Raw genomic sequence first — 19662 nt, 5'->3', positions numbered from 1 at the left:
TTGAGAATGTGAATCGATAATAATGCACCATCGGTTTTCACGGTTCAACCACTTAATTAGAAAAAACTACGGTTCCCATTCAAATTCTGGTTTCGAATTAATCAGATCGACTTTTTTTAAATTTTTGATTAGTCCCTATCGAACCATTGGTCCGGTCCGATTTTTAAAACACTAGTGTCAGCGGGTCGAATCCATATATACCTAGAATTGGAAATTAAATAAAATTTTGATTTCGGTTTGAGATCTTTAGAAGCAGAACTGAACTTATAAATATCACGTACCCATTAAGATAGATATTTCATCATCTCAATGAGAAAAAAAAAGCATTAACATTTGATTAGATAGACACTTATTAGAAGGTTGGATTATTTGGTAAAAAAATCGAGGGTTGTTACAAGATATTAAAGATGGTCGATCGAAGATGAGGGTGATAAATCTTTTCATGTTGGGTCTCATCAACTGCACACAAGGGCGGAACTAAGTAGGGACGAGTGGGATAGCCCCCTGATAAGGTCCTAATAATGTGATTTTAGGACCATAATTTCACAAATTCTATCACATTTTAAATGTTAATCCCTTTAAATAATTACAAATTTAATTATTTCTCCAAATTAAGAGAGCTAATGAGATTTTATTGTTAATTGTAAATAAATAAAGCGCACGTGGAAGTTATCAAATCGCGAAACAAAGACGGTTACAATACGCGAGCAAAAAGGAAGCATCCAACAAAATCTCGATGAATTCGGCCGCCACGTCACCACGTCGCAGTTGGGCTTGGGTGCTCCGCGGTGAACTCGAGGAATTTGTCCTCGAAATTTATACAGAAGTTTCCAAATGCTTTGGTGGTTGTAACTGAATGGGTCTTTCAAATCAAATCATCCGAAAAATCAACTCAATGACCCGATTATGAATGCTATAAATTAGACGGTTGATTTCAAAGAAGGGGTCCCCTCTTGGGTCCGTCTTGACCCTCTTCTTCTCCCTAATTCTCTGCAATTTTCCTAATTTTTCTTTTAGAGAGAGTTTTTGTAATAATGAGAGGATCAATTATTTCTTTAGTTTTTCTTCTTTTGTAATTCTTTGGAAAATCATTTAAAAAAGGAATCAAGTTGCATTTATATTTTACATTTTCTTCTCCATCTATTGTTTTCTTTATTTTCTTCTTGCTGCAACTATGAACCTTGCAATGAGTGGCTAGAATCTCCTTAGAGAGTTTAATAATGTCAGAGTAAGTCCATCCATTTAATGTAATTTTAAATTCATTATTCTTGCTTATCTTGTTAAACATTCTGTAAATTCTTCTTTGATTAGATCCCTTAGCTTATATTTCCGATTCAGCTTTGATAGCCATTATTTAGATAAGTTCAAGAACGGCTAAGCTTTGTGAAGAATCGGAATATAGATTAAGCAATCTCAATCAGATTAGGATTTACATGAATAACTTTTAGTTACTTTCATTGATTAAACGGCTCCACTTTCCGATCCATGAGCAATGACTTGTTACATGGATTGAGTTCGATTCAGAATTAATCTGCATTGTGGATGGTTTGCAAAGGCTACATTGAACTCTCTAATCCCTCTCTCTTAGAATTTCAATCTTTATTTTCTGTTTAAATTTCAATTTACAATTTGATTTCCATTTTAGTTTCTGCTACAACTCTGTTTTGTTTTTAAAACTAATCTGTTCTTGTTTCTAAACTCTGTTTTGGTTTTAATCCGAATAACCATTTGAATCCCAACTGTCCCTGTGGAACGAATTCGACTTACCCAAAGTCCATTTCTTAATCTCTATCTCTGCATTTACATATCAAGATTTACAAACAATCACCCCCTCTGGACTCTTTGAAAAAAAAAATCATTGACTTATAACTTCTTACATTTTAATAGATATTAGAGACACCTCATATTATCTACACTAACAAAATCTAGCCCCCACTAATTTTAATTTTTATTTTTAATTTTTGAGAGATTTAGTGGACAGATATTACAATTTTATTTAAAGAAAAAAAAAAAAAACCCCCCTCACATTACTTAATATGAATCAAGCTAACATGACTAACTTAGTAAGATTTCAAGTCTTATGAAGGGTCATTGCGCCCATATGAATTATCAAATTGGCAATCCATCACCATAGTCTTCTAGATTTTCATGGAAAAACACAGATTTTAAAGAATAAAAAAAAAAAAAAAAAAAATTCATTTTTGAGCCTGATCCAAGGTGTTGAAAATTAATGGCTATAGAACTCCCAAAATTTGAAATTAAAACTCAATGCAAAAAAGTTAACTTTTTTTTTTCAAAGTTCTTAGAATTTTGTCCTCTATAAGCCCGTGGCGTGACATAAGGATTTTGTTTTTTGGATGCCACAAATTGATACGGTTAGGATCCACTTAAAGGTTTGTCATGTTTTATTTTGTTAGGTAAAAAATTAGCTCCATCAATTTGAATTTTGATTTAGGACAGAATAGATGGAGAGAGAGAGAGAGAGAGAGAGAGAATATAATAGGTATTTGTTTAAAAAAATGAAAGTAGTATATCTATTTAATATTTTTAAAATGATGTGGATCCCACTTCAACGTTTGTTGGGTAAAAAATTAAATAAAGTAAAGTTCCTTTAAAGTTGTCAGAATTCCAAGGAAGTTTTGTAATAAAAAATAATGGCGATGCAAGATAAAATTTCTCTTAAAAATGGCAATTTAGCCCCACCCCACTCCAAAGTTTTGATTGATATTAAAGATACTCTTGTGTGTTTCAAATTGATGAAATGTAGGCCTTGAGCCATCGGACACTAATATGACATTACTTAATGGTCCTCACCTTCAATCTCAATTAGATTTAAAAAAATAATAATAATTTGATGCACTGTGTTCAAAAGAAGAAAAGATCAAATTGTAAAAGAGCTTTACCATTGCTATAGATTTAGGTGTTTTTGGCATAGGATGTCTACTCATATGTTGGCATGGTAAGAAAAACTTCTTACCATTTTAGCCATTAAGGATTATTTTGAGCTCTTAATTTCTTCTTACCCAATCCAACACACACACACACACACACAAAAGTTAAGTTCAAACATCTATGATTTTAGTGAGAATCTTTTGTCACTCTTACTGATATTATTGGCCAACCATTGTTTCCCGTGATGAACTCAACATTTGCATAGAAGGAAGTCAGTATTACCTGTCGACCATCATTAGCATTTAGCCCCCACTGACCAAAACTCCCGGCTCCAACCCTGGCTTCACATAAATGATTTTATACAAGACTTTTCTTAGTCTTGGACTTCGAGGACTTTGGGCAGTTCTCTATTATAAACTGATCACCTTAATTTCCGATTGTCAATTTTTTTTAAACTCAATCAAGTTGAATGGAATATATGGGAAGAGAATTTACAGAGCATAGATGAACAACCAAAATGATTTTAAGACTGACATAACATCTTAAGCGATGTGAAGAATCCAATCTATTGAATGAGTTGAAAATTATAGTATTGGCATTACACAAACGATTAGTACACATCAAATCCAAATTCATTACCATGAAGAGAGAGAGAGAGAGAGAGAAACAGAGGAAGAAGAAGAAGAAGATAATGATCCCTTTTGTGGAATGTTCATGGAACTGTACATTAAGGGTCTGTAATGATAACTAATGAAAATCTTCATGGGCATTACATGAACTAATGATAATCTTAATGTAATGATAACTCTACATTAAGGTAGTGTGGCAATAGTAACTCTCTTAATTAATCATGTTTATTAAAAAAAAATCTGAAAACTTGGTTTGGTTTCTCACAACGTGAAAAAAATCTATATTTGACCATCCAAGTCCGTCGAATTTCATAAAATTTGATGGATCAATGAGTCAAATTTTACATTGTAATTTTTTTTTTTTTTTTTTTCGATTGACTGAAACCATTCAATTAATGGAAGATGAGAGAAATTTGATGGCTCTAAGCCGTCGAATTGGGGATTATCAAAAATTTCCACGGCCATACGCCGTTCAAGCCAAGTTATCCTAGTCCCTACTGGAAGAATAGCCCTACTATGGGACAAATAGCCCCAGAGGCGCTCTAGCCCCTTCGCCCCACCAGTGGAAGCAAGCTAGCCCAGTGAAAGAAAGTGACTTTCGAGGCCGACAACGCTCTGTATCAATTACCGGCTGCCATGCCACAACGATATGCATCATCCACCGGCAGCCACCACGTAAGGTCCCTAAAACTTGTGGGCTTTGGCCCATCGAATTTTCTCGTCCAAATTTTCAGTTTTCACATAGTGTCTATTCTTTCTGTTGGAATAAAACCTGGACCAAACCCAAAAATTTTTATCCGATTTAAGGTTTTTCAAAACCTGGACCGATTCCAAAGATTCGGTTCAGGTATACCGGAATGTACATGCCTAATTGCTTGTATTCTAAACATTGTTTTATTTGTGGATTTTAATTTTTTTAAAATGAAGTTTATTTGTCTACCAGTTTGCAGAGCATGAGCACCAAATGACATTTAAAAATGTGATTTCTTTTATGCTCTTCAAAGCGGCACATACTTAAATTGACTTTATTGTAAAAAAGCAAATTCACACATTGTACACCATTTAAAACACTGGCAATAAAATCCTAGATCAAACAATTTTGAAGAATTTGGATAATAAAACTGAAAATTTTAACAAAAAAATCCTAGATCTAAATACTATACTCACCCCTCCCCATGAGGGAGGTGGCGGTGAAGAGGGAGTGGTGAAAGAGTAACGATGCTTTGGTTGGTGTTAAACGAGAGATCTATAGCTGACCACAAAGGAACGCTATAGAGCCTAGGTAAAAGCTACTAAAACAATAGTGCAAATCTATAGTGACGGTCAATAGGATGAATGACAATGGCTATGACACATGGCCATCAGTATATAAGACTACAACAGTTGTTATATCGAACAGTGTCCATCGCTATACAGTCTTCTAGCGATGGGAATTAGAGGATCATGGCTATAAGGCGTCATTAAATAAAATAATAGTCTGTTCCATAGTGAGTAATTGCACATAAATAATAGTCTGTTCCATAGTGAGTCTTGTAAAAGACGTAGCGTTATAAACATACAGTGACGGTATTTATATGGCCGTCCCTGTAAGTCAATTTTCTTGTAGTGAAAGCAAATGAGATTTCTTAATATTGTCTGTTAAATAGATGCAATTTGACTTATTTTTAAGAAAATTTGAAACCAAATGTGACATGAAAGAATAATACAATAAGAACAACGTGTGCATCCACATAGACTACTCACCTTGACCCATTTTGGCAAGTTAGGGACTTGGGGTTCAATTCAAAGACCTATAATCCAACAATTATAGCTGTGTTGTAATTGTGCTTCTAAGTAATTGTAAGGTTAAGAGACTTTGCAAGTACATATGAATTATGAGAAGGATTTTAGGACTGACATAACATTGCGAAAGAATTAACATAACATTTTGATGGACTATTACACTACAACCTATAATAAAAGAGTTAAAAAATTTCTAATAGTGATAGTATACAAATAATTAAAATAAAGTGACAAAACACTATTTCACAAGAAGATAAAATTATATAATGTGGAAAACATTTAGATACTCAAGCATTAATAATTTGTCCTCACCAACTAAACCATCTTAACAAAAATAAAAAACAAATGAGTTAATTGAAACCAACTTGTACTGTAGGCTCAACCCAAATCATTGGAGACAAGTGATGTTGTTCAAAATTCCCATCTTCTAAGTTGAGTACTGTAATAATATATTGAGTCACAAACTTTGTGCGACAGGGGGTTGGAACTGCTTTAGTATCGGTGAAATAGATGCAATTTGGCTTGTACCCAGGGAAATCTGAAGCCGAGACAGACATGGAAGAATTGTTACCTAAGAACAACGCACGTCCACGCAGGCCCTTCACGTTGAGCCAGTTTTTCTCCATTGGGTCCAATTTGAAGACTTTGAATTCTAAACTTGTACAATTCGCCATAATGTAGGTCATTCTCCTTGTAACCTTTAAGAGGTCTCCCGATGATTCCACGATATACTTTTTATGATAATAGAAGTTCCTTTGTAAAGAGGGTGTAAATTCTTTAAGCTTTGGTTGAGGCGAATTAAGGTCACAGACCTCAACTTTTCCCGTGTAATGGATGACATAAAACTGGTCTTTGTAGTATATAGCATCCTCATAGCCATGAGATATCCATTCTATGGAAGTCCAAGTTTTATCACCAGACTTGACAAAACCCAAGTTATGAGTTGCACCGTAGATTACTAAAACCACATAATCAGGGGTCAAATAAGGATTGGCAGAGAGAACAACCTTTTGCAACTTATTGGGAATTAAATTATCATCTAAAGACTTAAGAGATGGGAGATGGATCTCATTATTAATGGACAAGAAGGGATTTATAAGGCGAACTGCCAAACTCTTATCCTCCATAGTAAATAACCATCCAAAACTGGAATAACGGCAGTGGAGATTGTGGGGGATTGATACTTCCAAGTCGTAAACTTTTTTATCAGAGAGGCTGTAGACTCTGTGCTTCTGCTTCTGCAGATGATCAAGAAACATTAACATTGGAGGTTGTTGGGGTAAGCGATCATGATTATTAACGAAAACATTACGCCATGTGATGCAAGTAGCCCCAAAACGGATGTAATCTTTAATGAAAATCAATTTGTCCAAGATCAGTGTTAAAAGATCATTTGAAAGATGAGACCAATTAGACTCCTCCATATCTCTAGATCTGAATTGGACGATGATTGAATTGAATCGAAGATGCATGATAAAGAGAAAATAGTAAGAAGAAGAACGAAAGACTAGGTGAGTCTGAGTTCTAGAAAGAATCGGATTCCTTATTTTCCTCCAACTAATTATACTTTGAGGAAAATCAAAGAATCGTGATAATGTGACTATCCGACGAGGGAAACTAAATCGACTACCGCTTCTCGGGATCCTGGCTGCAGTTTCCCGTTTAAAAAAAGATATCTCGATGAAACCGTGTATCCCGAGGATCCATGATTCTCAAACTTGTTACGTCACGACTCTTAATTAAAGGATGATTTACACATTCTCCTATGTTTTAATGAATATTAGATATACCCTTCATGATTTGAAACTTATGACATTTATGGCTTGACCTTAATCTTTTAAATAGAATAAGGGGTGAGGACTCAAATGCCCCCATTTTTAATCTCTAATCAAAAACTCATATTTTTCTTCTCCAAATCAATCATCTTCAACTTTTTTAGATAAAAATTTTGAACCTCATCATTTATTTTAAGATTGTATCTACTTCAAGCCTTCAATATTCAAATCTCAATGCAAGATATAATTTTTGAAAAAATATAAAATGATTAAATTTTGATTAGAAAAATATAAGATATTTTACAAAATGAGGCAAGATAGAAAATGATGGATGAAAATAAGGTTTGAATAGATTAAAGTTATCTTGAAGTTGAACACCTTGAAGATGATTCATTTTGGAGAAGAAAAATCTGGATTTTTAACTAGAGATTAAAAATGAGGGCATTTGAGTCATTTCACCTAAGTATATTTAAAAGACTAAGATCAATGATGCATATCATCAATTTCAAAATGTAAGGGTATCTCTAATATATTGGAAAACATAAGGGTATGTCTAAATCACTCTTAATTAAACCAGGAATGAAAGATTCACGAGAATTGGATTAAAGTCGGAACATGCGGTCCCGCTCCCACCTAGGTCCTTTCTCGTATACAAATGAAAAATGACATGTATGCCTTCATCTTTAAATTCACTAATTCAATTATTTTCACATATTCAACCAAAATTGAAGGTTGAAGATAGGGTTATCACCAATGTTTTAAAAATCAGATCGATTTCTAAAGTGGTTGAATCGATTTCTAATTAATTCGAACCAATTTCTAATTATTAAAAATAATATATATATATGGTGGCGTTCAGAAGCCTTAAAAGAGCCAAACATTGTGCCAAACAATTTTTCAATGTATGGGTTAGAAGTTTCAGAATTAGTTGATTTTTTGCGATGATAATCTTTATGATGAGGATATCATACTTACAAAAAATCAATCCATTCTAAAAAATTTAGTCCATATAAGAGAAAATGCTTTGTCTAGAATGTTGTCTAGGATTTTGTCAAAAGAAAGCCATCATCTCTCTCTCTCTCTCTCTATATATATATATATATATATAAAAAAGAATGATTTTTTAAAATAACTTGACATTTTAATTTTTAATATTATTTAATAATTGATAAGAATGAAAAATTTAAGGATTTCTTGATATTTTGAAATCCTTTTAAAAGTCCAACTCTTTAATAATTGACGAAGGTAGGTTGGTTTGAAAAGAATTGCATATTTTAGAAAGAGTCGTGCTGGGGGTGACATAGTATTTACTGTGATTCTTACAATTCTGACGTGGACATATATACATAACCATAGATGATTTTTACTCGTATCACGAGAAAACACATCTATGATTATATGCACATCCCACGTCAGACTTGTGAGAATCACAGTAAATACTTTTTGTCATTTCAGCATTTTGCATTTAGAAACTCACTCTTTCAATTTAGGAAGAAATTTTTTTTTTAAATCCCTTTAAAACAAATTCGTTATAGAATTACACGATTTTTAATACCTTAATTAAGAAATATATATATATATATATATATATGATGTGCATGTATTGGTCAAGACTATTTATTTGACTTCTCATTATTTAAGAAGTTTTCTTTTAGGAATGTGAATGGATGATAGTGCACCATCTGTTTTGACGGATCAACCACTAAATTAGAAAAATCCATGATTCCCAATGTATTGGATCGAATTTTTTTAAATTTCCGATTAATCCCAATTGGACCACCGGTCCGATCCGATTTTTAAATCACTAGTGTCAATTGGTCGATTCCACGTATAACTAGAATTGGAAATTAAATAAAATTTTGGTTTTGATTTCGGTATGAGCTCTTTAGAAGCAGAACTGAACTTATAAATATCTGATACCCATCGTTTACCCATTAAGTAGATATTTCATCATCTCGATGAGAAAAAAACATCAACATTTGATTAGGTAGACACTTATTAGGAGGATGGATTATTTGGTAGAAAAATCAAAGATTATTATAAGATATTAAAGATGATGGATCGAAGATAAGGGTGATAAATCTTTTCATGTTGGTCCCATCAGCTGCACACAAGGGCGGCACACTAAGTAAGGACGAGTGGCCGAACTCTTTGAAAAAAAAAATTCATTGACTTATAACTCCTTACATTTTTAATAGATATCAGAGAGATCTCAAATTATTGACACTAACGAAATCTAATCCCGACAAATTCTTTTTTATTTTGTTTTTTGAGAGATTTACTGGACGGACCTTTCTATTGCAATTTTATTTAAAAGAAAAAAATACCCTCACATTACTTAATATGAATCAAGCTAACATGACTAACTTAGTAAGATTTCAAGTCTTACCAAGGGTCATTGGGTCCACTTGATTTATCAAATTGACAATCCATCATCATAATCTTTTAGATTTTCATGGAAAAACACAGATTCTAAAAGAACAATATATGAAAACAAAGTAATAGTATACAAATAATTAAAATAAAGTGATAAAACACTATTTCACAAGAAGATAAAATTATATAATGTGGAAAACATTTATATACTCAAGCATTAATAATTTTTCCTCACCAACTAAACCACCTTAATATAAAAAAAAAACAAATGACTTAATTGAAACCAACTTGTACTGTAGGCTCAACCCAAATCGATGGTGTCATCATCTTTGGGGACAAGTAAAGTTGTTCAAAACTCCCATCTTCTAAGTTGAATGCTCTAATAATATATTGAGTCACAAACATTGTGCGACGTGGGATTCGAAAGGCTTTAGTATCGGTGAAATAGATGCAATTTGGCTTATATCCAGGGAAGTCTGAAGCCGAAACAGACATGGAAGAATTGTTACCTAAGAACAACGCACGTCCACGCAGGCCCTTCACGTTGAGCCACTTTTTCTCCAGTGGGTCCAATTTGAAGACTTTGAATTCTAAACTTGTACAAGTCGCCATAATGTAGGTCATTCTCCTTGTAACCTTCAAGAGTTCTCCCGATGATTCCACAATATACTTTTTATGATAACAACTTTCCCTTTGTAAAGAAGGTGTAAATTCTTTAAGCTTTGGTTGAGGCGAATTAAAGTCACAAACCTCAACTTTTCCCGTGTAATGGATGACATAAAACTCATCTTTATAGTATATGGCATCCTCATAGCCATGAGATTTCCAACCTATAGAAGTCCAAGTTTTATCACCAGACTTGACAAAACCCAATTTATGAGTTACACCGTAGATTACTAAAACTACATAATCAGGGGTCAAATAAGGATTGGCAGAGAGAACAACCTTTTGCAACTTATTGGGAATTAAATTATCATCTAAAGACTTAAGAGATGGGAGATGGATCTCATTATTAATGGACAAGAAGGGATTTATAAGGCGAACTGCCAAACTCTCATCCTCCACAGTAAATACCCATCCAAAACTGGAACAACGACAGTGGAGATTGTGGGGGATTGGTAGTTGCAAGTCGTAAACTTTTTTATCAGAGAGGCTGTAGGCTCTGTGCTGCTTCTGCAGATGATCAAGAAACATTAACATGGGAGGTTGTTGGGGTAAACGATCACGATTACTAACGAAAACATTACGCCATGTGATGCAAGTAGCCCCAAAACGGATGTAATCTTTACTGAAAATCAATTTGTCCACGATCAGTGTTAAAAGATCGTTTGAAAGATCAGACCAATTAGACTCCTCCATATCTCTTGATCTGAATTGGACGATGATTGAATTGAATCGAAGATGATAAAGAGAGAAAAAGAAAGACTAGGTGAGTCTGAGTTTTAGAAAGAAAGGGATTCCTTATTGCCCTTGAACTTCTAATTATAATTAATTAAAGAATCTTGGTAATCGGACTATCCCACGTGGCAAACTCATTCGACCACCGCTTCTCGGATACATCGCTGAACTTCCCCCATTTAAAAAAAAAAGTGTATCTCGATGAAATCGTGTATCTCGAATAGTGCAGATCTATGGTTCTCCTACTTGTCACGTCAGTAACCGATCGAGTATGCCACGTGGGGTGTTCCGATTATCACGGCTCTTGATTAAAGGGTGATTTAGACATTCCCCTATGTTCTGATGAATATTAAGCAGGCCTTTCATGATTCGAAACTGATGATAAATAGATTAAAGGGTAAGGATTAAAATGCCCCTGTCTTTAATTTCTAATAAAAAAAACTCAGATTTTTCTTCTTTAAATCAGTCATCTTCAATCTTTTTGGATAAAAATTTTGAACCTCATCATCTATTTTAAGATTGTATCTACTCCAAGTCTTCAACATTCAAATCTCAAGTCAAGATACAATTTTTTAAAAAAATATATAAAATGATAAAATTTTGGATTGAAAAATCTAAGATATTTTATGAAAGGGGGCAAAATAGAAAATGATGGATGAAGATAATGTTTGAATAGATTAAAGTTATATTGAATGTTTAACAGTTTGAAGATGATTGATTTTGGAAAAGAAAAATTTGGATTTTTAACTAGAGATTAAAGATGAAGACATTTGAGTCTTTTTACTCTAGTCTATTTAGAAGACTGAAGTCAAGGATGCATGTCATCAATTTCAAAACATAGGGGTATCTCTAATATATTTAAAAACATAGGGATATGTCTAAATCACCCTTAATTAAATTAGGAATTGGAGATTCTCAAGAATTGGATTAAAGTCGGAACACGTGTTCCCACTCTCACCTAGGTCCTTTCTCGTATACTAATAAAAAACGAACTATATTCTCTCATCTTTAAATTCATTAATTCAATTATTTTCATATATTATACCAAAATTGAAGGTTGAAGATAGGGGTATCACCAATGTTTTAAAAATCGGACCAACAATCAAACCAAATTTTTCGCTTAAGTGGTTGGACCGATTTCTAATTATTAAAAATTATATATATATATATATATAGAGGGTGGTGCTCAGAGGTCCTAAAAGAGACAAGCAATTCTTCAATGTATGAGTTAGAAGTTTTAGAATGAGTTGATTTTTTATGAGGATGATCTCTATGTTGAGAAGATCATATTCACCTTTGAAACTTCTAATCCCATCAAAAGTGATTTACAAAAGTCGGATTGTTCACGATTCTTCAAATTTTAAATTAGAGTTAGAAATTTCGGAATGAGTTGAGTTTTGGTGGATGATCACTTTACCATATAGATTATCCTCACAAAAAATCAGCCCATTTTGAAACTTATAACTCCTATTTTGAAAAATGTTTGACATAATATTTGATTCTCTTTACGACTTCTGAACACCAACTATATGTATGTGTGTGTGAAATTATAGTGAAGTATAGCTCATAGTATTAAAATATTATAAATATAAGATTAAAAGAATTGTTTTTTTAAATAACTTGAAATTTAATTGTTAATATTATTTAATAACCGGTAAGGATGGGAAATTTAAGGATTTCTTGACATTTTGAAGTCCTTTTAATTTTTAATTTTCCTTCGAAACACCTCATATTATTGACACTAACGAAATCTAGCCCCCACTACTTCTTTTTTAATTTTTAATTTTGAGAGATTTACATGACTGTCCTCTCCATTACAATTTTATTTTAAAAAAAATAAAAATTCCTCACGTTACTTAATATGAATCAAGCTAACATGACTAAGTAAGATTTCAAGTCTTACCAAGGGTCAGTGGGCCCACATGTATTATCGAATTAGCAATCCATCATCATAGTCTTCTAGATTTTCATGAAAAAATACAAATTAAAAAAAAAAAAAAAAAACCCTTTTTGAACTTGATCCAAGGTGTCAAAAATGAATAACTACGGAACTCCCAAAATTTAAAAACTCAATACAGAAAGTTAACTTTTTTTTTTTTGAAGTTCTTAGAATTTGTCCTCTATAAGTTTGTGGCATGACATCATATCATGTTTTTAGATGCCACAAATTAATAAAGTTAAGATCCACTCCAAGGTTTGTCATTTTTTTTTTGTGTAAAAAATTAATCCCATCAATTTGAATTTTGATTTAGGAAAAAATAGATGTTGAATATAATAAGTATTTGTTTAAAGAAATGAGTGTATGCAAGACTCTTCTTAGTCTTGGAGTTCGAGGACTTTGGGCAGTTCTCTGTCATAAACTGATCACCTTAATTTCCAACTGTCAATTTTTTAAAACTCAATCAAGTTGAATGGAATATATGGGAAGAGAATTTACAGAGCATAGATGAACAACCAAAATGATTTTTAAGACTGTCATAACATCTTAAGGGATGTAAAGAATCCAATCCATTGAATGAATTGAAAATTCTAGTATTGGCATTACACAAACGATTAGTACACATCAAATCCAAATTCAGTACCATGAAGAGAGAGAGAGAGAGGAAGAAGAAGAAGAAGATAATTTCCTATCTTTCACTACATGAAAACTGGAAAATTCTACAGAAAAAATTGACGGGCCAAGGCCCACGAATTTTAGAATCTGAATTTTGACAGTCTAGGACTGTCGAAATTCTTGATGTTCCCAGATTTGATGGCTTAGAGCTGTCAAATTTCTCTCATCCTTCATTAATTTGACATATTTGACCTGTCGAACAAAAAAATTTTGACAATAAAAAATTCAACCTCTTGGTCCGTTGAATTTTATGAAATTTGACAGCCCACAACCGTCAAATTTGGGCTTTTTTCACATTGTGTTTACAAAGGAATCATGATCCCTTTTGTAGAATGTTCATGGAACTCTACATTAAGGGTTTGTAAGGATAACTAATGAAAATCTTCATGGGCATTACATGAACTATTGGAATACATCAAATCCAAAAACAGTACGATGGAGGGAAAGAAATAAAAGATAATTACTAAGACATTAGTGCAAATCTACAGCGACGGTCAATAGGATGAACTACGATGGCTACGACACATGGCCATAATATTGTCAGCTTGGTAGATGCAATTTGGCTTACTTCTAAGAAAATTGAAATAATAATACATAGGAACAACAGTGCATCCACATAGACTAATCACCTTGACCCATTATGGCACATTAGGGACTTGGGGCCCAATTCAAAGACCTATAATCCAACAATTACAGTTGTGTTGTATTTGTCCTTGTAAGTTATTGTAAGGTTAAGAGAATTTGCGATTACATACGAATTATGAGAAGGATCTCAGGACTGACATTACATTTCGACAGAATATTACACTAATAACTACAGCTAATGGAAGAGTTAGCATTTCTAATAGTGATAGTATACAAATAATTAGAACATATGATCAACTGAGAGTACAATTCTATAATTTAAAAAGAAGCATGGAAATAAAATCAAGTGATAAAACATTTATAGAATCGAGCATTAATAATTGTCCTCATCAACTAAACCATCTTAATAAATATATATAAAAAAGAAAAAAAGAAAAAGAAAAAGAGTTAATTGAAATAAACTTGTACAGTAGGCTCAACCCAAATCGGTGGCGGTACCAAGATTGGGGACAAGTAATATTGCTCAGTACTCCCATCTTTTAAGTTAAATACTCTAATATGATAATCCACATGCACTTTTCTCCATCGGGAAGATGGCCCGATCTTAGAATCTGTAACATAGATGCAATTTGGCTTACACCCAGGGAAGTCTGAAGCCGAAACAGACATGGAAGAATTGTCACCTAAGAACAACACACGCCCATGCAGGCTCTTCACCTTGAGCCACTTTTTCTTATTTGGGTCCAATTTGAAGACTGTGGATTCTAAAGGTCTATAAACCGACGTAACGTTGGACACTTCTCTTCTTACCTGCAAAAGATCCCCCGATGATACCACAATATAGTACTTAGTCCTAGGCCAATTATCTTCTACTGTTGGAGATGGTGCAAATTCATTAAGCTTTGGATGAGGTGAATCAAGGTTACAAACCACAACTTTTCCCGTGTAGTGGACTGCATAAAACTGATCTTTATAGTATATAGCATCCTTATAACCATCCCATATCGATTCTATGGAAGTCCAAGTTTTGTCAACAGAGTTGATGAAACCCAATTTATGATATTGGCTGTAGATTATCAAAATCACATAATCAGTGGTCAAATTCGGATTGGCCGAGAGAATGGCCTTATGCAGCTGAGTGGGAATTAAAAAATTATCTAAAGACTTAAGAGAGGGAAGATGGATCTGATTATTAATGGACAAGAAGGGATTTATAAGGCGAACTGCCAAACTCTCATCATCCACAGTAATTAACCATCCAAAACTGGAACCAATGCAGTGGAGATTGTGGGGCATTGGTACTTGCAAGTCGTAAACATTTTTTTCTGTGACGCTGAACAATTTGTGCTTCTCCTTCTTCCGAACATCATTATCTAGGAACAGTAGCATTGGAAGTTGTTGGGGCAAACAATTACGATTATTAACGAAAACATTACTCCATGTCGTGGAAGTAGCGCCAAACCGGATGTAATCTTTAATACAAATTAATTTGTCTGTGATCAGTGTTAAAAGATCCATTGAAAGGTCAGACCAATTAGACTCCTCCATATCTCTAGATCTAAATTGGATGATGATTGAATTTAATCGAAGATGATGAGAGAAAACAGTAAGAAGGAACGAATACTAGTCGAGGCTGAGAAGACTTGTTTTGGAAGTTAGGTTATAAAAAAGAAAAGGATTCCTCGTTTTCCTTCAACTTCTAATTATAATTAAATCAGGACTTTTCAATAAGTTCTTGTTAAAAGGAAATTAGGAGACTCACGGGAACACGCGATCCCACCACTGTCATTAATTTAGTGTATCTTGATGGAACCGTGTATCTCGAATATTGCAGATCTATGGTTATCCTACTTGTCACGTCAGTAACCGATTGAGTATGCCACGTGGGATATTCAGATTATCACGACTCTTAATTAAAGGGTGATTTAAACATACCCCTATGTTCTGATGAATATTAAGGATGCCTTTCATGATTCGAAACTGATGATATTTATCCTTTGACCTTAATCTTTTAAATAGATTAAGGGTTAAGGACTCAAATGCCCCCATCTTTAATTTCTAATAAAAAAAACTCAGTTTTTTCTTCTCTAAATCAATCATCTTCAATCCCTTTGGATAAAATTTTTGAACCTCATCATCTATCTTAAGATTATATTTACTTCAACTCTTCAACATTCAAATCTCAAGTCAAGATATAATTTTTAAAAAAATATATAAAATAATAAAATTTTGATTTAAAAAATCAAGGATATTTTATAAAAGAGGGCAAAATAGAAAATGAGAGATAAAAATAATGTTTGAATAGATTAAAGTTATCTTGGAGGTTTAACAGCTTGAAAATTATTGATTTTGGAGAAAAAAAATTTGGATTTTTAACTAGAGATTAAAGACGAAGGCATTTGAGTTTTTTCACCCTAATCTATTTAGAAGACTGAGGTCAAGGATGCATGTCATCAATTTCAAAACCTAGGGGTATCTCTGATATATTGAAAAACATAGGCGTATGGCTATATCACCCTTAATTAAATTAGGAATAGGAGATTCTCGAGAATTAGATTAAAGTCAGAACATGTGGTCCCACTCCCACCTAGATTCTTTCTTATATACTAATGAAAAACGAACTATATGCCCTCATCTTTAAATTCATTAATTCAATTATTTTCATATATTCAACCAAAATTGAAGGTTGAAGATAGGGGTATTACCAATGTTTTAAAAATTGGACCAACGATCAAACCAAAATTTTTGCTTAAGTGGTCGGACCGGGCTTCAATTTCGTTGGACCGATTTCTAATTATTAAAAATTATATATATAGGATGGCGTTCAGAGGCCCTAAAAGAGCCAAACAATTTTTCAATGTATGGGTTAGAAGTTTCAGAATGAGTTGATTTTTTTGTGAGGATGATCTCTATGTTGAGAAAATTATACTCACCGAAAATCAGTTCAGTTCGAAACTTCTAATTCCATCAAAAGTGATTTACAAAAATCGGATAATTCACTAATTCTTCAAATTGTAAACTAGGGTTAAAAATTTCAGAATGAGTTGAGTTTTGGTGAGAATGATAACTTCACCATATAGATTATCCTCACAAAAAATCAACCCATTTTGAAACTTCTAACCCTTATTTTGAAAAATGTTTGACATAATATTTGATTCTCTTTACGACTTCTGAACACCAACCATATGTATGTGTGTGTGTGTGAAATTATAGTGAAGTATAGCTCATAGTATTAAATTATTATAAACATAAGATTAAAAGAATTATTATTTTTAAATAATTTAAAATTTAAAATTTTTAATATTATTTAATAACAGGTAAGGATGGAAAATTTAAGGATTTCTCGACATTTTGAAGTCCTTTTAATTTTTAATTTTCCTTAGAAACACCTCATATTATTGACACTAACGAAATCTAGCCCCCACTACTTCTTTTTTAATTTTTAATTTTTGAGAGATTTACTTGATTGACCTCTCCATTACAATTTTATTAAAAAAAAAAAAAAAAATCCTCACGTTACTTAATATGAATCAAGCTAACATGACTAAGTAAGATTTCAAGTCTTACCAAGGGTCATTGGGCCCATATGGATTATCGAATTGTCAATCCATCACCATAGTCTTCTAGATTTTCATGGAAAAATAAAAATTAAAAAAAAAAACCCTTTTTGAACTTGATCCAAGGAATCAAAAATGAATAGCTACGGAACTCCCAAAATTTAAAAACTCAACACAGAAAGTTAACTTTCTTTTTTTTGAAGTTCTTAGAATTTTGTCCTCTATAAGTCCGTGGCGTGGCATCAAATCATGTTTTTTTTTATGCCACAAATTGATACGGTTAAGATCCACTCCAAGGTTTATCAATTTTTTTTTTTTTTTTGTGTAAAAAATTAATCCCATCAATTGAATTTTGATTTAGGACAAAATAGATGTTGAATATAATAAATATTTGTTTAAAGAAATGAAGGTATTATAGGTATTTAATATTTTTAAAATTATGTGAATTTCTCTTCAAGATTTGTTAGGTAAAAAACTAAGTAAAGTAAGGTTGCTTTAGAGTTGTTAGAACTCCAAGGAAGTTTTGTAATAAAAAACAATGGTGATGCAAGATTAAATCTCTCCAAAAAAAATGGCAATTTAACCCCACCCTACTTCAAAGTTTTGATTGATATTAAAGATACTCTTGTGTTTTTCAAATTGATGAAATGTAGGCCTTGAGTCATCGGACACAAATATGAAATTACTTAATCGTCCTCACCTTCAATCTCAATTAGACTTAAACAAATAAAATTGTGAGGCCTTCATTGTGTCCAAAAGAAGAAAAGATCAAATTATAAAAGAGCTTGACCACCATTGTAGATTTAGGTGTTTTTGGCTTGATATCTACTCGTATGTTGGCATGTCAAGAAAAACTTCTTACCATTTTAGTTGTTGAGGATTATTTTGAGCTCTTAATTTCTTTGTACCCAACCCTTTTGAGATATCCTTGTGTAAGGCCAACAAAAAAAAAAAAACAGTTAAGTTCAAACATATATGATTTTAGGGAGAATCTTTTATCACTCTTACAGATGTCATTGGCCAACCATTGTTTCTAGTGACGAACCCAACGTTTGCAAGGAAGGAAGCCAGGATTATCTGTCAACCATCATTAGCATTTAGCCCTCACTGACCAAAAATCCTGGCTCCGCCCTTGGCTGCACATAAATGGTCTTATGCAAGACTCTTCTTAGTCTTGGAGTTCGAGGACTTTGGGCAGTTCTCTATCATAAACTGATCACCTTAATTTCCAACTGTCAATTTTTTAAAACTCAATCAAGTGGAATGGAATATATGGGAAGAGAATTTACAGAGCATAGATGAACAACCAAAATGATTTTTAAGGCTGTCATAACATCTTAAGGGATGTGAAGAATCCAATCCATTGAATGAATTGAAAATTCAAGTATTGGCATTACACAAATGATTAGTAGACATCAAATCCAAATTCATTACCATGAAGAGAGAGAGAGAGAGGAAGAAGAAGAAGAAGATAATTTCCTATCTTTCACTACATGAAAACTGGAAAATTCTACAGAAAAAATTGACGGGCCAAGGCCCACGAATTTTAGAATCTGAATTTTGACAGTCTAGGACTGTCGAAATTCTTGATGTTCCCAGATTTGATGGCTTAGAGCTGTCAAATTTCTCTAATCCTTCATTAATTTGACATGTTTGACCTGTCGAAAAAAAAATTTTGACAGTAAAAAATTCGACCTCTTGATCCGTCAAATTTTATGAAATTTGACGGCCCACGACCTTCAAATTTGGGCTTTTTTCACATTGTATTTACAAAAAGAATCATGATCCCTTTTGTAGAATGTTCATGGAACTCTACATTAAGGGTCTGTAATGATAACTAATGAAAATCTTCATGGGCATTACATGAACTAGTAGAATACATCAAATCCAAAATCAGTACAATGGAGGGAAAGAAATAAAAGATAATTACTAAGACATTATTGCAAATCTACAGCGACGGTCAATAGGATGAACTACGATGGCTATGACACGTGGCCATAATATTGTCAGCTAGGTAGATGTAATTTGGCTTACTTCTAAGAAAATTGAAATAA

At 32.8% G+C, this 19662-nt stretch overlaps 3 protein-coding genes across 3 annotated transcripts; all 3 read right to left on the bottom strand.

Annotated features, from left to right (window-relative positions):
* Positions 1-5653: 5653 nt before the first annotated feature.
* Positions 5654-6727, bottom strand: LOC147389696 (putative F-box protein At5g55150). The gene has a single exon (XM_086419792.1). It carries the CDS (start codon positions 6725-6727, stop codon positions 5654-5656), a length of 1074 nt encoding a protein of 357 aa, XP_086275918.1.
* Positions 6728-9727: 3000 nt separating this feature from the next.
* Positions 9728-10813, bottom strand: LOC147389695 (putative F-box protein At5g55150). Its single transcript, XM_086419791.1, has one exon. It carries the CDS (start codon positions 10811-10813, stop codon positions 9728-9730), a length of 1086 nt encoding a protein of 361 aa, XP_086275917.1.
* A 3685-nt stretch (positions 10814-14498) lies between these two features.
* LOC147389694 (F-box protein At2g17036-like) lies at positions 14499-15737 on the bottom strand. Its single transcript, XM_086419790.1, has one exon. The coding sequence runs from the start codon at positions 15597-15599 to the stop codon at positions 14499-14501; it is 1101 nt and encodes a 366-aa protein (XP_086275916.1). The 5' UTR covers positions 15600-15737.
* Positions 15738-19662: the final 3925 nt, after the last annotated feature.

This window comes from Akebia trifoliata, chromosome 12 (assembly GCF_017979445.1).
Source record: "Akebia trifoliata isolate Shusen 1 chromosome 12, ASM1797944v1, whole genome shotgun sequence".
NCBI lineage: Eukaryota > Viridiplantae > Streptophyta > Magnoliopsida > Ranunculales > Lardizabalaceae > Akebia > Akebia trifoliata.
This window is presented reverse-complemented; position numbering and strand designations above follow the sequence as displayed.